The sequence below is a fragment of the Rhinolophus hipposideros genome, assembly GCF_964194185.1.
Source record: "Rhinolophus hipposideros genome assembly, chromosome: 20".
Taxonomy (NCBI): Eukaryota; Metazoa; Chordata; class Mammalia; order Chiroptera; family Rhinolophidae; genus Rhinolophus; species Rhinolophus hipposideros.
In genome coordinates, this window is record NC_138066.1 from 2,527,291 (window position 1) to 2,552,419 (window position 25,129).

The window sequence follows — 25,129 nt, forward strand, 5'->3', positions numbered from 1 at the left end:
TTCCAACGCTGAATCAAGAAGAAACAAAATATGAACAGACCTATTACTACCAACAAAATTGAATCAGTAATCAAACACACAACAAACAAAAGTCCTGAAGCAGATGGCCTCATAGGTGAATTTTTCCAAACATTCAAAAAAGAATTAACACCTATTCTTCTCAAACTATTCCAAAAAATTCAAGAGGAGGAAAGGCTCCCAAGCTCATTTTACAAGGCCACCATTACCCTGATTCCAAAGCCAGACAAAGACAATAAAACTATAGGCTGATATCCCTGATGAACACAGATGAAAAAATCTTCAACAAAGTATTAGCAAACTGAATTCAGCAACACATTTAAAAAGGTCATACACCATGATCAAGTGGGATTTATTCCTGAGATGCAAGGTTGGTTCAATATCCTCAAATCAATTGACATGATACACCATCAAAACAAAATAAAGAATAAAAATTATATGATCGTAGGCAGAAAAAATGTTTGACAAAATCCAGCATCCATCTATAATAAAAACTCTCAGCAAAGTGGGAACAGAAGAAACATAACCTCAACATAATAAAGGCCATACATGACATACCCTTGGTTAACATCATACTCAATGGGGAAAAAGCTAAAAGCATTTTCCTTAAGATCAGGAACAAGACAAGAATGTCCATTTTCACCACTTTTATTCATCATAGTATTTGAAGTCCTAGCCACAGCAACCAGACAAGAAAAATAAATGAAAGGCATCTAAATTGGGTAGGAAGAAGTAAAACTGTCATTATTTGCAGATGACATGACACTATATAGACAGAACCCCAAAAATTCCACCACAAAACTATTAGAACTGATTCAGTAAAGTTGCAGGATACAAAATTAATATTCAGAAATTACTTGCATTTTTATACACCAATAATGAACTGTAAGAAAAAGAAATTCAGAAAACAATCCCATTTACAATTACATCAAAAAAAAAAAAAACAACACCCAGGAATAAATTTACCAAAGATGTAAAAGAACTGTACTCGGAAAATTATGACACTGAAAAAAGAAAATGAAAAAGTTACAAATAAAGGGAAACATATACTATGCTTGTGGATAGAAAAAATTAACATAGTTGAAATGTCTATATTACCCAAAGCAACCAATGGCACTTTTCACAGAACAAAACAAATAATCCTAAAATTTATATGGAACCACAAAAGACCATGAATAGCCATAGCAATCTTGAGAAAGAACAAAGTCGGAGGTATCACACTACCTGATGTCAAACTGTACTACAAGGCAATAGTAATCAAAACAGCATGGAACTGGCATGAAAACAGACTCACAGATCAATGGAACAGAATAGACAGCTTAGAAATAAACCCATATTTATACAGTCGTTTAATCTATGACAAAAGAGGCAAGAATATACATGGGGTGAAGACAGTGTCTTCAATAAAGGGTGTTGGGAAAACTGGACAGATACATGCAAAAAAAAGAAACTAGATCACCTTCTTACTCTACATACAAGAATAAACTCAAAATGGATTAAAGACTTAAATGTAAGGCCCAAAACCATAAAATTCCTAGAAGAAAACATAGGCAGTAAGCTCTAACATTGCTCTTATTAATATATTTTTGGATATATGTCCTCAGGCAAGGGAAACAAAATAAAAAACAAATGGGACTATATCAAACTAAAAAGTTTACAAAGCAAAGGAAATCATCAACAAAATAAAAAGATAACCTACTGAATAGATATTTGTCAATGATATACCCCATAAAGTGTTAATATCCAAAACTTATAAAGAACTCACACAACTCAATATCAAACAAAGAAACAAAAACCAATCCAATTGAAAAATGGGAAGAGGACCTGAAGAGACTTTTAACCAAAGAAGACATACAGATGGCCAGTAGACATATGAAAAGATGCTCGACATCACTAATCATCAGAAAAATGCAAATTAAAACCACAATGAGATATAACCTCACACCTGTCAGAATGGCTATCACCAATAAATCAAAAAACAAGTGTTGATGAGGATGGGGAGAAAAGGGAACCCTCGTGCACTGTTGGTGGGACTGCAAATTGGTGCAGCCACTATGGAAAATGGCTTGGAGGTTCCTCAAAAAATTAAAAGCAGAACTACCTTATGATCCAGCCATACCACTTCTGGGTATTTTTCTGAAGAAATCCAAAACACTAATTCGAAAAGATATATGCACTCCTATGTTCACCTCAACACTCTTACAACAGCCAAGCTATAGAAGCAATCTAAGTGCCTATTAACAGATGATTAAATAAAGATGTGGTACATTTATACAATGGACTATTACTCAGCCACACACAAAAAATGGAATCTTGCCATTTGCAACAACATGGATGGACTTAAGAGGGTATTATGCTAAGTGAAATAAGTCAGATAGAGAGAGACAAATAACATACGATCTCACTTACATGTGGAATCTAAAGAATAAACAACACCAAAACAGAAACAGACTGATAGAGAGAACTGATGGATACCAGATGGGAGGGAGGTTGTGGTGGGTAGATGAAAAAGGTAAAGGGATTGAGAAGTACAAATCGGTAGTTATAAATCAGTGACCGGGATGTAAATTACAGCATAGGGAATACAGTCAATAATGTTGCAACAACCATGTACAGTGCCAAGAGGGTACTAGACTTATCAAGGGATCAATTCATAAATTACATAAATGTATAACCACTATGCTGTATACCTGTAGCTAATATAATACTGAATGTCGACTATAATTGAAAAAAAAAATCTGATATGCTAACTCCAATGCCGGTGCCTACTTTTCCTCTGGATGCACAGGAAATGGATATCACACTCTCTACATGTACTAAAATTGTCATGTGGGTTGTGAAGGAAACTATTATTAAGACATGTTTCTTTAGGTAAAAATGCATGTATTGGTGAAGAAAAGTACAGTTAAAGAATTAAACTATAAGAAGAGAAGCTAGGAAAGGGGGCAAAGATGACCCAAGAAAAAAAACTGAGTGGCCAGCCTGATGGCTCAGGTGGTTGGAGTGCCGTGCTCCTAACGCAGAGGTCGCATGGTGCGATTCCCACATGGGCTAGTGAGCTGCACCATCTATAGCTAAGACTGTGAACAACAGCTCTCCTTGGAGCTAGGCTGCAGTGAACAGCAGGAAGTTGGCACCCTATGACACAGGTGAACTGTTAACAGAGGAGAGGCCCGTCTCCCAGGGAATCCCCCCATTGTGTGAGAAGCTGGAATAGCGCACAGAAAACATAGCACTACTGTGTCAGAGAGAAAAAAAAGGCTACAGTCGGAGAGAAAATAAAACATTCTACCAACAAGTACTGGAAAACAAAAGAAAGACCTCTTCTTATCAACCTGTTGCAGAAGCCACTCCTGTAGATGTCTAGGAAGAGAAATAATAAATCAGTAATTGCCATGAATAACCAAAGCAACAAGACAGCTCAGAAAGAAAGTGAAAAGTCTCCAGAAAAGGAACTTAAAGATATAGGAATATGTGACTTAAATGATAGAGAATTCAAGATGGCAGTTCTGAAAAACCTCAAAGAGATGCAAGAAAACACAGAAAGGCAATTTAATGAACTCAGAAACGCAATCAAAGAACAACATGAGCATTTTACGAAGAGATTGAAATTTTAAAAAAGAACCAAAAGGAATTTCTGGAGATTAAGAACTCAATAGAAGAAATTAAGAATGAAATAACCAGCTTAGGTAGTAGAGTTCACCATATGGAGGAAAGAATCAATGACATCGAAGATAGAAACCTGGAAATTACACAGATGGAAAAAGAAAGAGACTTGAGACTTAAAAGAAATGAAAGAACTCTACAAGAACTTTCTGACTCCATCAGAAAGAGCAATATAAGAATAATGGGTATACCCGAAGGAGAAGAAAGAGAGAGGGGAACAGAGAATATATTCAAAGAAATTGTTAATGAGAACTTCCCAAATTTGTGGACAGAACTGGATCCTCGAATCCAAGAAGCAAATAGAACACCTAATTACCTCAATCCCAACAGGCCTTCTCCAAGGCACATTGTATTGAAGCTGTCTAAAATCAACGACAAAGAACGAATCCTCAAGGCAGCCAGGGAAAAGAAGACGGTAACCTACAAAGGAAAGCCCATTAGATTATCATCAGATTTTTCAGCAGAAACTCTACAAGCCAGGAGGGAGTGGAACTAAATATTCAAAATATTGCAAGAGAGAAATCATGAGCCAAGATTAATATATCCAGCAAAGATATCCTTTAGATATAAAGGAGGAAGAAAGACCTTTCCAGACATACAGAAGCTGAGGGAATTTTCTAATACACGACCTGCTCTACAAGTGTAGGGGGCGGGTGCCTGTAAGGCACCATCACATAACTGAGAAGCATGAGATAGAGGAAGTTACTTGGGTAACACCCACATTCTGTAGGGGATGTCCGGATGGCTTAAGACTGCTAGCCTGCAGCAACCCTTCTTATGTTAATGCCCCTCCACCCAGCAAAAGAATGTATATAACCCCTGATTGAGCTGCAATAAAGAGAGACTTGATCAGAACTCCTGTCTTGTCTCCGGTCTTTGTGTCTCCCATTTTCCTCCCTTCTAGGTGCTTCAGGGTCCCTCGTGTAGTGTCCCGCGGGTCGGGACATACAAGAAATACTGAAGGTGGCTATTCGACCACCATCAACAGAAACAATTTGTGGCAACCGAAACATAAAAAGGGGGAGAGGAAAGGCCTGAATAGGAATATGGGAATGGAGAAAGTAAGCATGCTGAAGAAAATGGAATACTCTAAATATCAAACTTTCTTTTACATAATCTTAAGGGTAACCACTCAAAAAAAATCCAGAACTGAAATATATACTGTAATAAAAGAAGAAACAGAGGGAAATATCATAGAATACCACCACACAGAAATAATAGACAACAACAAAAAGGTCTTTACCTTTTTGGTCTCCAAGAAACAATGGAGACACAGCCTTACCAGAAAACTAAAGATAGAATGACAGGAAATCCTCACGTATCAATAATCACCCTAAATGTAAATGGACTGAACTCATCAATAAAAAGGCACAGAATAGGAGATTGGATCAAAAAACTAAACCCAACCATATGCTGTCTACAAGAGACACATCTCTGCTACAAGGACAACCATAGACTCAAAGTGAAAGGGTGGAAATTGACACTCCAAGCAAATGGTACCCAGAGAAAATCAGATGTAGCCATAATGATATCAGATGAAACAGACTTCAGGGTGAAAAAGATAACAAGAGACAAAGATGGACATTTCATAATGGTAAAGGTGACTATACAACAAGAAGACATAACAGTCATCAATATTTATACCCCCAATCAGGGAGCACCGAAATATACCAAGCAACTGCTAACAGAACTAAAGGGAGAAATTGACCAAAACACAATTATACTAGGGACTTAAATACATCATTGACAGCTATGGATAGATCATCCAAACAGAAAATAAATAACAAAATAGCAGCCCTAAATGACACATTAGATGAAATGGACATCATTGACATATATAGAGCACTTCATCCTAAAACATCAGACTATACATTCTTTTCGAGTGTACATGGAACATTCTCAAGGATAGACCATATATTGGGACATAAAAGCAGCCTCAGCAAATTTAAGAAGATTGAAATCATACCAAGCATATTCTCTGATCACAAGGCTTTGAAATTGGATATCAAATGCGAAAAGAAAGCAGGAAAAAACACAAAGACATGGAGATTAAACCACATACTTTTAAAGAACGACTGGGTCAAAGAAGAAATTAGAGGAGAGATCAAAAGATACATAGAAACAAATGAGAATGAAAATACATCCTACCAAAATTTTTGGGATGCAGCAAAAGGTTTTAAGAGGGAAATTTATATCATTACAGGCCTATCTCAAGAAACAAGAAAAATCCCAAATAAATAACCTCATGTTACACCTCAAAGAACTAGAAAAAGAAGAACAAGTGAAACCCAAGGTCAGCAGAAGAAAGGAAATAACAAAAATCAGAGCAGAACTAAATGAAATAGAGAACAAAAAGACAATAGAAAAAATTAATGTGACAAAGAGCTGGTACTTTGAAAAAATTAATAAAATCGACAAACCCTTGGCTAGACTCACTAAGATAAAAAGAGAGAAGACACTAATTAACAAAATCAAAAATGAGAAAGGGGAAGTTATCACGGACACCAAAGAAAAACAAAGGATCATTCAAGAATACTATGAAGGACTACATGCCACCAAATTCAATAACCTAGAAGAGATGGACAAGTTCTTAGAAACATATAGCCTTCCAAGGCTGAACCATGAAGAACTGGAAAATCTAAACAGACCGATCACCAGTAATGAAATTGAATCAGTCATCCAAAACCTTCCCAAAAGCAAAAGTCCGGGACCAGATGGCTTCACTAGTTAATTCTACCAAACCTTCAAACAGGATCTAATACCAATCCTGCTCAAACTCTTCCAAAAAATTGAAGAAGAGTCAGTACTCCCCAACTCATTTTATGAGGCCAACATTACCCTGATACCAAAACCTGGTAAGGACAACACAAAAAAAGAAAACTACAGACCTATATCTCTGATGAACACTGATGCAAAAATCCTAAACAAAATTTTAGCAAATCGAATACAACAATGCATTAAAAAGATTATTCATCGTGACCAAGCGGGGTTCATCCCTGGGGCACAAGGATGGTTCAACATCCGCAAATCCATCAATGTGATACATCACATAAACAAAATAAAGGACAAAAATCATATGATTATATCAATTGATGCAGAAAAAGCATTTGACAAGATACAACATCCATTTATGATTAAAACACTTAATAAAATAGGTATAGAAGGAAAATACCTTAACATAATAAAGGCCATCTATGACAAGCCCTCAGCTAATCTCATAATTAATGGTGAAAAACTGAAGCCCTTTGCTCTACATTCAGGAACACGACAGGGCTGTCCCCTATCACCTCTGCTTTTCAACATAGTGTTGGAAGTCCTTGCCAGAGCAATCAGGCAAGAGAAAGAAATAAAAGGCATCCAAATTGGGAATGAAGAAGTTAAAATATCACTCTTTGCAGATGACATGATGCTATATATAGAAAACCCTAAAGACTCCACCAAAAAGCTGTTAGAAACAATCAACGAATACAGTAAAGTTGCTGGCTACAAAATCAACGTACAAAAGTCCATTGCATTCCTATATACTAACAATGAAATCTCAGAAAAAGAAATACCAAAAACAATTCCCTTTGCAATTGCAGCAAAAAGAATAAAATACCTAGGAATAAACTTAATCAAGGATGTGAAGGATTTATATGCTGAAAACTATAAGACATTTTTGAAGAAATTGAAGATGACACAAAGAAATGGAAAGACATTCCATGCTCATGGAAGAATCAACATAGTTAAAATGGCCATATTACCCAAAGCAACATACAGATTTAATGCAATCCCCATCAAAATCCCAGTGGCATTTTTTAAAGAAATAGAACAAAAACTCATCAGATTTGTTTGGAACCACAAAAGACCCCGAATAGCCAAAGCAATCTTAAGAAAAAAGAACAGGTGAACACACAATGGGATTTATAGTTGATGTAATACAGAATTGTACACCTGAAATTATGTAATTTCATTAACAATTGTCACCCCAATAAATAAATTTAAATTAAAAAAAAAAAGAAAAGAAAAAAGAACAATGCTGGAGGTATCACACTGCCTGACTTTAGCTTGTACTACAGGGCTACAATAATCAAAACAGCATGGTATTGGCAGAAAAACAGACACATAGACCAATGGAAGAGAATTGAGAACCCAGAAATAAAACCACATAAATATGGACAGACAATTTTTGACAAAGAAGCTAAAAACATACAATGGAGGAAAGACAGCCTCTTCAATAAATGGTGCTGGCAGAATTGGATAGCCACGTGTAAAAGAATGAAACTGGACTGCTATCTGTCACCATGTACCCAAATTAATTCAAAATGGATCAAAGACTTAAGCATAAGACCTGACACAATAAACTGCATAGAAGAAAACATAGGTACTAAACTTATGGACCTTGGGTTCAAAGAGCATTTTATGAATTTGACTCCAAAGGCAATGGAAGTAAAAGATAAAATAAACAAATGGGACTATATGAAACTTAAAAGTTTCTGCACAGCAAAAGAAACCATCGACAAAATAAAGAGGCAACTGACTGAATGGGAGAAGATTTTTGCAAACAGTTCCTCCGATAAGGGTCTAATATCCAAAATATACAAGGAACTCATGAAACTCAACAACAAAAAAACAAACAACCCAATTGAAAAATGGGCAGAGGACCTGAAGAGACATTTCTCCAAAGAGGACATACAAATGGCAAATAAACATATGAAAAAATGCTCAACATCACTAATCATCAGAGAAATGCAAATAAAAACCACAATGAGATATCACCTCACCCCAGTTAGAATGGCTATCATCAACAAGACAAATAGTAACAAGTGTTGGAGAGGCTGTGGAGAAAAAGGAACCCTCATACACTGTTGGTGGGAATGCAGACTGGTGCAGCCGCTATGGAAGGCAGTGTGGAGGTTCCTCAAAAAATTACAAATAGAATTACCATATGACCCAGCAATCCCTCTCCTGGGTATCTACCCAAGGAATTTGAAATCATTTATCCATAAAGACACGTGTGCTCCAATGTTCATTGCAGCTTTGTTTACAGTGGCCAAGACATGGAAACAACCAAAATGTCCTTTGATAGACGAATGGATAAAGAAGTTGTGATATATATACACAATGGAATACTATTCAGCGTTAAGGAAAGATGATATAGGAACATTTGTGACAATGTGGATGGATCTTGAGAGTATAATGCTAAGCGAAATAAGTCAGACAGAAAAAGCAGAGAGCCCTATGATTTCACTGATATGTGGTATATAAACCAAACACAACAAAAGAACAAGACAAACAAATGAGAAACAAAAACTCATAGACACAGACAATAGTTTAGTGGTTACCAGAGGGTAAGGGGGGTGGGGGGAGGGAGATGAGGGTAAGGAGGATCAAATATATGGTGATGGAAGGAGAACTGACTCTGGGTGGTGAACACACAGTGGGATTTATAGATGATGTAATACAGAACTGTACACCTGAAATTATGCAATTTCATTGACAATTGTCACCCCAATAAATAAATTAAACAAACAAAAAAAAAAACAAGAATAAAATACCTAGAAATAAATCTAACCAAGAAGGTGAAAGACTTGTATGCTGGAAACTACAAAACACTGCTGAAAGAAATTAAAGACATGCCATTTTCAGATTGGAAGACTTAATATTAAGATGTCAATACTACCCAAAGTGATCTATACACATCAATGTAATCTCTATCAAAATCCCAATGGCATTGTTTGCAGAAATAGAAATATCTATTCTAAAATTCGTATGAAATCTGTGAGGAACAATCTTAGAAAAGAAGAACAAAACTGGAGGTCTCATACTTCCTGATTTCAAAATATATTACCAAGATACAATAATTGAAATAGTGGGTACTGGTGTAGAGACAGACATATAGACCAATGGAATAGAATAGAGCTCAGAAACAAACCCTTGCATATGCAGACAAACGATCTTCAACAAGGGTGTCAACACTACTCAATGGGAAAAGGACAGTCTTGTCAGCAAATGGTGCTGGGAAAACTAGATATCCACAGGCAAGAATGAATTTGGGATCCTTACTTTACACCACATTAAAAATTTAACTCAAAATAGATTAAAAATCTAAACATAACACCCAAAACTATATAACTCCTAGAAGAAAACATAGGAGAAAATCTTCATGCCTTATCATTGGATTAGGCAATGATTCTTGAAAATGGATGCCAAAAACACAGGTAACATAACAAAAAATAGATTATTGGGACTACATCAAATTTTAAACCTATGCTCAAAGGACACCTCAAAGAGTGAAAAAAACTATAGAATAATTGAAAATATTTGTAAATCGCATATTTGATGAAAGATTAATATCTGAAAAACATAAAAAAATCTTACAATCCAACAAAAAATAACCTGATTAAAAAATGGGCTAAAGACTTGAACAGACAACTTCTCCAAAGATGATGTACAAATGGCCAAAAGTATATGAAAAGATGCTCAAAACCACTAACCATTAGAGAAATGCAAATCATAACCACGAGATATCACCTCACACCCATTAAGATGGCTATAAAAAATATGGCTATTATTTAAAAAAGCAGAAATTAATAAATGTTGGTGAGGATGTGGAGAAATCGGAACTTGTACACTGTTGGTAGGAATGTAAAATAGTGCAACCACTAAGCAAAACAGAATGGCAGTTCCTCAAAAAATTAAAAATACAATTACCAAATGATCCAGCAACCCCACTTTGGGGCATATATTCAAAAAAATTAAAACCAGGATCTCAAACAGACATTTGCACATTCACATTTGCAGCAGCATTATTCACAATAGTCAAGAGGTAAGAGCACTCCATGTATACATTGACAGATGGATAAACAAAATGATATGCAGTATACACATACAATAGAATATTATTCAGCCTTAAAAAGAAAGGAAATTCTGACACATGCTACATGGATGAACTTTGAGGACACTGTGCTAAGTGCACTAACCCAGTCACAGAAAGATATATTGTAGGACTCCTCTTATATGAAGTAGTCGAATTCATAGAAACAAGAAAGCAGAATGATAGTTACCAGTGTCTAGGGAAAGGGCAAAAGGGGAGAGCTGTTACACAATGAGTACTGAGTTTCAGTTTTGCAAGATGAAAAAGTTCTGGAGATCTGTTGTCCAACATTATGAATATACTTTACTGAACTGTAAACTTAAAAATGGTTAAGATGCCAGGCTTTATGGTTTTCTGGGTTTTCTTACCACAAAATTAAAAAAAAAAAAAGATAAATTGTGAAACAAACTTTAGAATCAAAAACACAAAGTTCTATAACTTTACTCACAAAAAAACCCCAAAATATGAAAAATCTTTCTTTTAATTATATGTAAACATACCCTCCACACACCAAAAACTCATTTGAAGCTCGTCTGCCAGCAGTTCCCGTTGGCATATCATCTAAAACAAAAAGAGAAAAATAGTCAATTCTGCTATACCACCAGCTTAAAAAATGTAAATTACTCCTACATGATTCTTAGGAAACAATTTGAGAATGACCATTTGCTTAAATAGAATTTCATGCATGAATAACAATAGGTGAACACAGAACATTGCACCCAGCTGAATTCATAGGCTGCAACCCTTTCAATGCCCACTTCTATAAGCAAATACCAGGTCTTTTCAAGGTAAAGTGTCATATTTATTGCATTTTTTATGTATTTCTTCACCATTTAACATGTGCAAAAATTGTGCCACTGTTTCATCATGTTCCTTTTAATGTGTCACTGACAAAGGTTTTGAGTGTTCTACCCTTAATCCCAATTTACACATAAACTCTGATTTTTACTAGACAGTTTTGCAGGTTGTGTTGATTTTTAGGAACATGTATATCACATTCTAGCACAACTGCCTAAACAAAGTCCACTTCACTCCTGCATAACACTCTCCTGGGTCTTGCTGGGTTGTTGTCATGGAAGCTGGGGCCTCTTAGACATGCCACAGGCCATTTTCACCTACTCCGTCTTCATTTGTATATGGGAAGATGGAGCTCAGAAGGGGGACCCCTCATTCCTTGTCACTGTTAGATCCATTACATCACATTGCCCTGTGTGATTTTAAATGGCTATAAAAGTATCGTTAATATGTGTTGATGTGAAATCACAGTGTTGACCAAATAATATAATTTTTTTAAAAAAAACTTTTATTTATTTTAAGTGTGTTTTTCTAGGACCCATCAGTTACAAGTCAAGTAGTTTTTTGCAACCTAGTTGTGGAGGGCGCAGCTCACAGTGGCCCATGTGGGGATAGAACTGGCAACCTTGTTAAGAGCACCGCACTCTGACCAACTGATCTAACCGGCTACCCAAATAATATAAATTTTAAAAAATAAAATAAACTATGCTGCTAACCTATGCTCAAAAAGGGGGGAGGGAATCACAAATATCCCTTTGAGTAGCCTCAAATCGGAATTTAGAAATACATTTATTTTGGCAAATCTCAGGTTCCTGCTCTTACAAAGTTTATATTCTAGTACTGAAAGAAAGCAATAATGTCAGAGTCATAAGAGGTGTAAAGAAAAATAAATAAGAATAAGGGGATAAACAATAGTGGGACAAGGAAGTTCGGTCAATTTTAAAGACAATAGCTGCCCACAGGACAATGGGAGGAAACAAGAAAAGAATAATCCCTAGTAATCAAAAGTAAAACAAAGCAAAGGAACCTAACCATACATCAATTTGGTAGCATAATAACCTAAAGTGCATTATTTCAAGAGATTAAAACTCAGTAATTTGATAGGACATTCCTACGGACAAAAAGACCCACAGAAAGTTTCTAAATGCTGTTTTAGTAATCATATTGTTAATGTGATACCATATTGCTATTTTGAAACTATAGGGAAAGAGAGAAAAGAGCCTAAACTCACAAGGGCAAGAAGAACAGAAAAGTCAACAGCCACAAAAACTTGGAAGTTAGAAGGTTAATGTAAGTGGTATTTGATCTAGCAGACCCAAGAAGATAGAACCCTTAGCAAGCAGAAATAAAGCCCAGAAGTAAACCAATTTATACCAGATTCCCAAAAGTCTTGAGTAATTAGCAGTACCAGGTGACTTTCAAAATGGCATTGAGGGCAGGACTGAAAGGATTATTTTAAAGTCAATTTGGAAGCAGTTAGAATTTTATATCCTTTCCCCAGCTCTATGCAGATAGGCAACACCCATTCCCCCACTACAGGAAAAGAATGCATGTTTATACCTGGGACAGAATAAAACAGAAGGTCTCTACTGCAGAACACCAGGCGGAGATGAAGACAGCAGTATATAGTGAGAAATGGTTGCGGGGAAGGAGATTAGTAAGAGAAATTTTACACACTGACTATTGAGACGGGCTTTTCCCCGTTTGGCTCACTCCTATGGTATCAGGTATATACTCTTTAGGCAGAAGAGTGGCTGAGTCATCTCTGGGGGATCTGAGAAGCACCCCCAAAAGGAAGCAGTCCAAGTCAGTGACTCAGCTGTCTTATCCATGCAGAGGCTCACTATCTGTAAGACCTACCATATACAGAATTTTCAAACAACGTTTTAATTTTCCATTCTTAATTATGAGCATACAACAATCATCAAATATCCAAGGAAAGAATCTAATGTGAAAACCAGACTCCAAAACAAACTAGTGGGGGAAAAAAGAACTAAAATGTATCTCAAGGAACAGTTAAATATATGCATTTAATGTCCTCAAATATAAAACAAAATAATGCACCCCAAAGTAAGAACAATAATATTCAGAGGGAGGCAAAAAGAGCTTCTGAAAATTCAAAATATGAGAGCATAAATGAAAAACTCAACAGAAGACTTAGAAGAAAACATTTTTAAAAATTTCCCTAAAACTATAGCAGGAAGGCAAAAACATGAAAAATAAGACAAAAAAAGATAAAATCAGAGAAGGGTATTCAGGTATTTGTTATATTATTTTTAAATTGTAGAGATGTTTTAAATGTGTTATAAGGGTCTTCCAGTTCCCAGTTTCCCATGTAAGGAACTTGAAAATCGGCATTCCATCTTAACAAGCAAAAAGCTGAAAAGACTGAAAAATCAACAACTCTTCTTGGATTGAAAAGACAGGGGAGGACCAGGACAAACCAATGCCCCCGAGATTGGAGAAACAGACATGCACATACAGGGAGTTCTGGCTTACCTGAGAAGAGACTCACCAGCAGAAACCTCCTCGGAAATCAGAGCCAGGACAGAAAAGCCTGAACCATAACTGACATTCTGCTGGAGTCTCGGTGCAGACAACTAACTCTGAGTTAAAAACTCCAGGAGGACCCAGAGAGAGGCTCACAATATCATCAGATTTACCTCCAGGAGCTTGATCAGATTCTCAAAGTAAATATCAGAGAAAAATCCCTTCCTGCTTCCGGCAGGGAGAGGGCAAAGAAAATATTTTTAAGTATGTCACAGCATTCTGATCTTAACAAGACCTGGCCTCAGGGGTAACTAGTTAATCAGAGGTTAATCTGCTCAAGTTAAGCTCGGGGCCTAACTGACCTGGGGGAAAGGAAGTACCCAACTCCAGCCCCCACTAGCCATCCTGTGCCAGGAAACTGGAAAATATTTCTGAAGTTCAGACCAGATGCTCACTAAAAGACAGACCTAATCATATGCCTAGAAACGCTGCCCCTCCCCCACAACTCACCACTACATTACTAAAGGCCTATCTACAGCAGTTCCTTTCACCAGGTACCTCGTGTAAAGCTATCAAGAAAAAATTACAAGGCATACCAAAAAGCAAAAACACAATCTGAAGACACAAAGTATGAGAACCAGACATGGCCTGAATATTAACGTTATCAGACCAGGAATTTAAAACTGTGGTTGATACACTAAGGGCTCTAATGGAAAAATTAGACAGCCTGCAAGAACAGATGGGTAATATAAGCAGAGAGATGGAAATCCTAAAAATGAACCAAAAAGGCTAGATTAAAAACAAGACTGTAACAGAAATGATGGGCTTATTAGTAGACTGCAGGCAGAGGAAAGAATCTCTGAGCTAAAAAACACATCAACAGAATCCTTGAAAACTGAAAAAACAAAGAGAAAAAAGACTTAACCAGAACAGAGTATCCAAGGTCTGCGGGATAACTACACAACACAAGTGTAACATATGAGCAATGCAATTACCAGCAGGAGAATAAAGAGAGAAAGTAACAGATGGAAATATTTGAAACAATAGTGACTGAGAATTTCCCCCAAATTATTGTCAGACACCAAGACATAGATCCAGGAAGCTCAGAGAACACCAAACAGGATAAACGCCTACAACAACTATAGTCATGCACCACTTAACAACAGGGATACATTCTGAGAAATGCATGGTTAGGTGATTTCGTCATTGTGCAAACATCATAGAGTGCACTTACACAAACCTAGATGGTGTACCCACTACACACCTAAGCTATGTGGTATATATCCTATTGCTCTGTGAGGGAAGAAAAATAATTTTCCCTCTAGCTCTTCTGGGTTCTTGGCTAAGACATCCCTGTAATAAAAGACAGATTCACAGGAGAAAAACAAACAAGTTTAATAACAACATATATCTCCTGTATACCTGGGAGAGACCCAGGAAAACTGAGTAACTCACCAAAGTGGCTGAAGCCATCATCTTATATAGGTACCATCTTCAGCTGGAGACAAAAGAAAATTTGTGGGGTGGGAGGAGTGAGTTATGGGAGGTGACCAAGAAAAGCACAGTCAACAAAGGTAGTTGTGCAGATTTAAGTCCTTGTCTTCTGCATTGATAAGAGTTTCTGGAGATAAGATCACTCCCCTTCTACCTGACATGCCAGGGAGACAACTTTACAAATGGAGCTTTCCCTTACAAATGTAAATAGCTTTTACAGAGGGTAACTTCTATTTGGTTTTCAGAACTTCTCCCATGTCTGTTGTTTCTTAAAATTAACAGCCTAAAATAATCCTTATACAAAAGAGACATATTTTGGGGTGACAAATTCTGTTGCCCTACAGTTACTAGGATAAAAACCTGTACAGTATGTTATTGTACACTGTAGGCAATTGTAATACAATGGCACTTATTTAACGCATTGTGCTAAGACATCATAATGGCTAAGACATTGATAGGCAACAGGAATTTTTCAGATCCATTATAATCTTAGGGTCCACCTGGGGATATGTGGTCCATCACTGACCAAAACAACAAAATGTGGTGCATGACTATATACCTAGGCATATCATTTTCAAATAACAGAAAATCAAAAATAAAGAAAAAATCCTGAAAAATGCCAGGGAAAATGAACATTATACCTATAGAAGAACAAAGATAAAAACTACACCTATTTCTCCTCAAAAACCATGCAAGCAAGAAGAGTGGAGTGAAATATTTAGTGTTGAGAGAAATAAACCACCAACTTAGAAAAGTTGTACCTTGAAAAATTATCCTTCAAAAGTAAAGGAAAAATAAAAGATTTTCTCAGGCAAATAAAAATTGAGGGAATTTGTTGCCACTACATTGGCCTTGCAAGAAATGTTGAAAGAAGTTCTTTAGAGAGAAGGAAAACAACATAGGTCAGGAAATCAGATCTACAAAAAGAAAGGAAGAGCACTAAAGAAGGAATAAGTGAAAGTAAAATAAAAACTTTTATTTTTCTTATTTTTAAATGATCGAACAGATAACAGTTTTTTCAAAATAATAACAATGTATTCAGTTATGTATACTTATGTAAATATCTTATGTGTACATATATATTTATGAATGCTTATATATAAGCAAAATTAATAACAGCAATGATACAAGGGACAGGACAAAGGAATGAGGATTATTTTGTTATTGTAATGTACACTACCCTTGAAGTAGTATAGTGTTATTTGAAAGGGGACTATAAATATACATTGCAAATTCTAGAGCAACCACTAAAAAAAGTTTTAAGAAGTATAATTGATATGCTAAGAAAGGAAAAGACATGAAATAATAAATACTCAATTAGAAGAAAAGGCAGAAAAAGAGTGGAAGACAAAAACAGAAACAAAGAACAAGGACAATGAATAGAAAAATGTGACAAATATGGTAGATATTAATTTAACTATATTAACAATCATGTTTAACATCAATGCTCTAAATGTTCCAAAAGACAAGGATTTCAGAGTGGATCAAAACAATGACCCAACTATATGTTGTCTACAAGAAACTCAAGTTAAAACATAAAGACACATATAGATTAAAAGTAAATGGATGGAAAAAATAGACCATGCTACCTAACATTCATCAAAAAGAAGCAGGAATAGCTATATTAATATCAGACAGAGCAGACTGCAAACTAAGAAAAGTTATCAGAGATAAAGAAGGGCATTACATAATGACACAATCATATTTACATAAATATAAATTCATCAAGAAGACATAACAATTCTTAACATGTATGGCCCTAACAACAGAGTCAAACCATGTAAGGCAAAAACTGATAGAATTGCAAGGACAAACAGATGAATCCACTATTAGAGTTGGAGACTTCAACAATCCTCTCTCAAAAATGGACAGATCCAGCAGACAGAAAATCAGGAAGGACATAGCTGAATTCAATAACACCTAAACAGAATTGACATCTACAGATCACTTCATCAACAACAGCAGAATACACATTTTTTTTCAAACTCACATGGAACATTCACCAAGGCAGACTACAGTCTGGACCATAAAACACACCTTAACAAATTTAAAAGAATAAAAATCATACAATGTCTGCTCTCAGATCACAATGGAATGAAACTAGAAAATAATTAACAGATAACTGGAAAATTCCAAAATATGTGGAGATTAAACAACACACTTCTAAATAACATATGGGTCAAAGAAAAAATCTCAAAAAAAAAAAAAATTAAATATTCTGAACTAAATGAAAATGAAAATACAACTCATCAAAATTTGTGGGAAACAGCAAAAGCAGTGCTTAAAGGGCAATTTATAGCATTGAATGCACATATTAGAAAACAAAAAAAGCTCTAAACTCAATAATCTAACTTTCTACCTTAGGAAACTAGAACAAGAAGAGCAAATTGAATCCAACGTAAACAGAATAAAGAAATAAGAATTAGACCAGAAATCAATGAAACTGAAAATAGGAAATCAATAAAATCAACAAAACCAAAAGTTGGTTCTTTGAGAAGATCAAAAAAAAAAAAAAAAACTTCAATAAACTTCTAGCCAGTCTAACTAAGAAAAAAAAGAGGGGACACAGATTGTTAATATCAGAAATGAAAGAGAGGACATCACTATAGATCCCACTGAAATTAAAAAGATAATTAAAGACTACTATGAACAACTCTATGCCCACAAATTTGATAACCTAAGTGAAATGCAACAATTCTGTGAAATACACAATTTGCCAAACTCACACATGATGAAATAGACAATATAAATAGGTCTATATGTATCAAAGAAATTTAAGTAAATAATGAATGACCTTCCAAAATAGAAAGCACCAGGCCCAGACGTATTCTTTGGTGAATTCTACCAAACATTTAAGGAAAAAAATTGTACCAAATCTCTATCTACAATCTCTTTCAGAGAACAGAAACAGAGGAAATCCTTTCTAATTCATTCTATGAGCCCAGCATTACGCTAATACCAAATCCAGACAAAGAGATTACAGGAAAAGGAAACTACCAATAGCTCTCTTGAACACAGATGCAAAAATCTTCAACAAACTATTACCAAAGTGAATCCAATAATGTAGAAAAAGACTTAGACATCATGACCAAATGGGAATTACCCTAGATATGCAATGCTGTTTCAACATTTAAAAATCAATGTAATCTATCACATCAATAGACTAAAAGGAAAAAGTCACATGATCATATCAATAGATGCAGAAAAAGCATTTGACAAAATCCAACATTCACATTTATGATAAAAACTCTTGATAAACTAGAAATAGAGAGGACCTGTTTGAATGTGGTAAAGAATATATACAAAAAGCTACAGCTAATATCATCCTTAAGGGTAAGAAACTCAGTTTTCCCACTAAAATCAGGTGAAAAGGCAAGAGTGTCTTATCTCACCACTCCTTTTCAGCACTGCACTGAAAGTCCTTGCTAATGCAATAGGTCAAGAAAAGGAAGTGAAAGGTATACAGGTTGGGAAGGTAGATATAAAATGATTGCTGTTTGCAGATGACACGACTGTCTACGTAAAAAAATCTGAACGAACTGACAAGAAAACTCCTGGCACTAATAAATGATTATAGCAAGGTTGCAGGATACATGGTTAATATAAAAAGCCAATCGCTTTCCTATGTATCAACATTGAACAAGTGGAATTTGAAATTAAATATACAACACCATTTACATTAGCACTCCAAAAAATGAAATATTGAGGTATAAATCTAACAAAATATGTATGCGATTTGAGGAAAACTATAAAACTCTGATGAATGAAATCAAAGAAGAACTAAATAAATGGAGAGATATTCCATGTTCATGAATAGGAAGACAATATATATAACAATATATTGTTAAGATATCAATTCTTCCCAATTCAACCATTACTCTCCACCCCTCTTTCACAAAGACACAAATATTTAAAAATTATAATATACATAAATAGACCAATGAATGGAATAGAAAACCTTTAAAAAATGCAATCCTGTATATACACCTAACAAATTTGGAATTGCATATCTGTGGAGAAAGAACAGACTATTCAATAAATAATGCTGGGATAATTGATAGATCCCTACTTTATTCCATCTACAAAAATGAATTCTAGGTAAAGTTAAATATGAAAAAAAATAATTAAAAAACTTTAGAAGGTGCCATTATAACAGTGGGCAGCATGGCAGAGACTACTAGTTGCCTACAACTTGTTTGCACCCGTATTTTATAAAGCTGAAGCTGTATATATCTAGAGTGTCCACTTGGAAGAAATTCTGGCAAAAGGATATCTGTTATAATACATTTTGAACAGTGAAAAAGCAGAAATAATTCAAGTAACCATCAACAGGGAAATGAATAAACTGTGGTTTAGTGGTACTATAAAATCCAGATATTAAAATGAACTAGATACACATCTAGATATGAATCTAGATACGTAGCAAAAATATGAATAAAGAAATCAAACTCAGAAACATTCCATATAGCATTTATTTAAAACTAAAACTACAAAAGTATGTTATTTATGGCTATAAGCATCTGGAGAAGTATAAAAATATCTACAAGAATATATCTCTGACAAGAGTAGGATGAGGAAAGGGACTTTAGCTGTACCTACAGCTTTTTATATCTTTAAAAAAGACATATAAAACAAAATAAATACACATAAATAAAATTGACATAAATAAAATTAGCATAATGGGTGATTTGAGTACCTGCTCAATTATTTTCTGTCTGAAATAATTCATACTTTTAAAAGTTTGGTTACTTTTTTAAATGAAATAAACCTACTGTACTGGATGATTTTTAAAGATAATTCCCAGTTCTTATAGCACTGATCATGAACTGCCACGTACTATTGCTGTGGTGTCCATGTTTTCCTTCCCTAACCAATAAATCCCGAAGTGTGTTAGGTCCAGGAATTATGACCTTCACAACAACTAGCACAGTGTATAACATAGAAGCTATTAAATAAGTATTTGATAAACAACTAAATAGACCTCTTGATAGAAATTTCTCCAACCATCTGTACCTGCACAGTCAACTTGATATTATTCAATTATTAATCAAATTTCCAGCTTTTCTGATTTTATTCCTTCACAACCAAACCTACAGTTCCTTCTTTTTTTAATGGTTTTATCTAATTTCTCTTTTTTGTAGGTTTTCTGGTATCCTTCACTATTCCTCAGAACACTTTTACTTAGTCAACTTAAATTCATCTCCCTTTATAAAAATTCTTCCTATATATTTATGAAGCTCATTCCTGAATTTATGCCATTATCTTCTGAAGGACATCCAGATTGTTTTAAGACTCCTTTGACTCTTAGATTTTTTTCCCAAAAGAGGTCTTCCTTTAATTCCTTTCCTTAAATTTAATTTAATTTCTCTCATTTTGCTGGCTTCCATATTTCTTTAGATACAAACAGAATTTGAGATCATTTCTTGTAGTTTTCATCTACCTTTAGAATCCAAAGTTATTGTTTTATAGAAGATGACAGCAGATTTTAGAAAGGTTGGTATATAATTCTGGGAATTCAAACAACTAAATAAAATGTCCATGTGAAAAGAGGCTGTACACAAGACAGCATGATATAAAGGTTAAGAAAACAAAAAAACAAAACAAAAAAACATTAGTCAAGTAAATTAAAAAATAGAATGTGTACAAGCAGAAAAGATTCTCACATGTGTGGTCTGACGAGATGTTGTGTGGAACCAAAACAAAGTCATCCGTGTCACAAGAAGAGTTCTTGCTACTAGTACTGGCAGAGTCTTTGGACACTTGTAGGTAGTTGGGAGGACCCAGTGGTGGGGAGGATAAGTTTTCTTCCTGAATATGCTGCATATCTGGAAGGGACTAAAATTAACAACATAAAATTAAAACTGGCCTAATAATAAAGTGCAAGTCAGAACAGCCATTAGACTAAAGAATTTTTTTTTTTCATAAAAGTGGGCATAAAGTTCAATTCCATCTAAAATCTCAAAAGATCTCTTTGGAAAATCTTTCCCTTAGAAAAGCACAGTTCCAAATGTCTTTGAATAAAAACTTCTTAAATGTTTTCCAAAAGTGACACTTAAAATAGTATCATACCACTTATCACATGTGCCTGTCTGCCTCTCCCGAAATTTTTGAGAAGGTGAGTTTTTATCATCTTAACATCCCCAGTTTCAGCTCGAGGCTTGCCAAAGCAGACACTCAATAATTGTTTACTTAATGACTAAAACAAAATGTCCCAAAACTTTAATGACATCCTACACACACACAAAGTTTTAAATTTCCAATGAAGAAAACATTATAAACAGCAAAGCAAGAAACTATATTATGTAAAAAAGTAAATAAATCAATAAAAATAACTGCATTTAGCCTAGAGATTTATTTACCCTCACAGAAAGAATGATTTTCAAAACCTCACAGGTGTGGGTGTATTCCTTCTGTTTTTGGGGGGGGTTTTTGTTAGGGGGAAGAGCTGGTTTGTGGGAGATAGGACAAGAAGGGAAGAAAAGCATATAAATATATTTAAACAAATACTTAGGCATAAGTAGCCATTTATCTTTTGGCACTGGCCCAGTTCAAGGCCTCCAGTGACAACTCTAATTTAACGTCTTGATTATACAATGGTTTTCTAAAACAATGAACTGTGTTAAGTCCCCATTACTCTGTTTAATTTTTGTTTCTATTGAAGAAAAGAAAAAATACTACATAATGTTCTTTAAAACCAACTCTTAAATACCAAATTCATTGCTGGTGCTCCTCTGAATGTCACTGTGCAATTAAATCTGTTTCAAATCTCAATCACTTCTTTTGTGCATTTGTGCATATACATGACGTGAAATCTCCTGATCTCTTTTTGAAGAGAACTTACGTCTCAAAGTTATAAAGGGAAAGGAAGATGGAAGGACTAACTTTAGCGAACATCACCTATGGGCTAGGCACAGTTAAAAGCTTTCCATGTGTTATCTAACTTTAGCCCCATTCTGAAATCCATTTCATTTTTAAATAAACAAAACTCAGATTAGGAAATTTGCCCAAGATCACACAACTGAAAAGTAGTCAAGTTTAGATGTGATTCCCAGTATACATGTATACACAACTTCTTTCCAGTGGCTCAGGCAGAAACTTTCTGAATATCTTCCTCTGCTATTTATAAAATGATCTGCATCCACAACCATCTTGGTGCTACTCCTTGCATTCAAAGCTAATCTCTACTCCTGTGTTCTAATTCCATTAGCCTCCACCTCCAAGGACCTAGATCAACTCCCCTCTGTTCCTGACACTTTCACCTTCTCTCTTTAGTCTAACTTTTTCTCCTCCAAACATAAACATATTTAATTTTCTCACATTTCAAATCTCTGAAACTCTCTCAATTATGGTCTACTCTCACTTCTTCACAGTGCTTCTTGAAATTATTTTCACTGCAGTGTAAGAAATTATCTCACACTGCATTTGTAAGGGATACAAATTCCTCACCTCCTATGTACCCCTTAACCTACCATAATCCATTTTCTGCCTTCGACCCTGCAATAAAATTGCCTTTATTAAGCTTACCAATAACTCTCATTGCCAAGTCCTGTGGACACTTCCTCTATTCCTTAGGTTTCTTGAATTTTCTGCTGTACCTGCACTGTGTACCATTCTTTTCTTGACACTCTACCCCTTTATTCAGTGACCCTGCTCTCTCTTGCTTTTCCTCCTACTTCTTAGTCTCTTTTGTGGGTATCTGCTTCTCATTTGCCCCTTAAAGGACAGGAGTAGAGTATGGAATTCCCTGTACCACACTGGAACCTCTACTCCTCATTATTTTTATACTGACCCCAGGAACCACAGTCACCCTACCTTCAACCACAGTCACCCTACATCTACCTATGCTTCCTCTCTCCCTCCTGCATCTCCTCACTCGTCCTGTCAGCACTGCATTCTGCTCTTCCCCAAAGCCTAGCTCCTGTTTTGCTCTCCTTTTCAACGCCACCTCATCCAGCAAAGAACCCCAACATGCTCTCTCCAGTTAAAAGTAATTTCCAGCTCAATGTCCCTCCCACTGGTCCACTCTTTCTCACCCCTTGGTCATTCTCCATCCCATAGGCTTCTTTATTCTTGCTTTCCCACACCTCTTCCACAATTAAATCCTTCCCTGTTCTTCTTTCTCTAGCACAAGCTTTGCTTTCCATATTATGTATCATATTGCATCAAATACATACTTCATAACAATACCTATAGTTTGTCAAGTACTCACTGTGGCTAGGCACCTGGCACATATTACCGCATTTTGCCCTTCAAGCAAAGGTTAACTAGACCAAAGCTACAGATGAGGAAGCCATTGTCCAGCTCTGGAGCTGACCTGCCCAATGTTACAGAGGGAGCAAGCAGCAGGACCAGCACTGAAGTTCTGCTGGCTCCAGATAAAGCCTATGGTCTTTCCATGTCAATACACTTCCTCTACGTTTATCCCCAATCATTCCAAATCCAGTGTTTTGTATAATGTTCCAAACTAAAACAGGAAATATACAACTCTTGTTTTTCCTCTTAGTTTTTTTAATTCACGGGGATATAATGTCTTATTAGCCCACCTGCTTTTTCTAATGTAGCTTGAGTCTGCAGTGTTGTGCACAAAGGTTTCTGGCTAGTTTAAGACTCGTCTGCTTGTAATAGGCTTATTAGCATCTGCTTTGGCTATGGGCTATTAGATTTCCATGGAAAATAATAATAATAGCAGTTGCGACTTCCTGAGTATAAGGCTTTTTGCGCATTTATCCTTTTAAAACCCCACGAAGTAGGTAAATAATACTCACTTTATATATGAGAAACAGGCTCAGAGAGATTAAGTCACTTATCCTAGTTAATATAGCAAGTAAGGATTGTGGAAGCTCCCAAGCCCCATTCATTTAAACCTCAGAGGGGCCTCAACCCGCTAATCACAATCACCTCTTTTCATGGCTCCCCCACCCTTTTGCCAGAATTCAAGAAATTCACGTTGCCAAGATAATCTGGAAAATAGCTGACACAAGAGCCCTTGGACCTTCAGCTTGTAGAGAAGCCTCAAAGTCACAACCCTGCAACAGATTTGAGGGAAGAGTGAGTTTAGAAAAGTACAGCGGAGGGTAAAGTAAGACCCTACAGGAGTTGAGTAGGAATAAGTAGTGCCAGAAGTAACCAGAAGTTCTCAGGATCAGGAAGAGGCACTGAGACTAGAGGGAGACAGCCATGGAGGTATGGCTTGGGAACCTCAATAGCAGGAAGAAGTTTGAGTGGAACGACTGTACAGGGCCAGTAATCATGATTAAGGGAATCTAAAGTCAGTAGAATCTGACTCAAGGGTCCCTCCTCCACCATTGGAAATTCTATGTACAATAAATATCCACACTGTCTATGACATTCAGGTAAAATATGCATTGCCTATCCACCTGTAAGAGGTACTCTGTTTACGAGTATCATCCTTACCAACCCCCAGAGGGCATGAAAAGGTGAGAGTACCATACTCACTGTTCAGAGGAAAACAGCCCAGAGAGGTGACATATCTTGCTGTAGCTTATAGACCTCTGCTAAATAAGGGCAGAGGTCCAAACCTAGGTCCATTTGACCCAACAATGTTCTTCCCATAAGCCTCAGCTGCACTAGTAAACACTATACATAAAAAGAATATCCACAATGTATCTGCAGGCTCCATTTGTGAACAATGCGAGAGCACTAAATCATTTTTAATTTTAATGATTCATCTGAAATCATTTTTAATAAAACCAGAACTTACTGGTGGAGAGGCAAAACGACAAGGTGGAGAGCTGCCACAGGAGCTTCCAGAGACAGAGCCAGCGTACGTGGGCACTGGGACTGGGCAGG

The 25,129-nt window shown here is 35.8% G+C and overlaps 1 protein-coding gene across 1 annotated transcript in view; it reads right to left on the reverse strand.

Moving 5' to 3' along the window:
- Window positions 1–25,129, reverse strand: part of ULK2 (unc-51 like autophagy activating kinase 2) — a 94,829-nt gene that overhangs the window by 37,825 nt on the left and 31,875 nt on the right. Inside the window, exons 12-14 of the mRNA XM_081029949.1 lie at window positions 25,041–25,129; window positions 20,983–21,154; window positions 11,041–11,101 (exon numbers count right to left, since the gene is read on the reverse strand). Of these exons, the coding sequence (XP_080886075.1) occupies window positions 11,041–11,101; window positions 20,983–21,154; window positions 25,041–25,129 (322 nt within the window). The remainder of the gene's footprint in view (window positions 1–11,040; window positions 11,102–20,982; window positions 21,155–25,040) is intronic.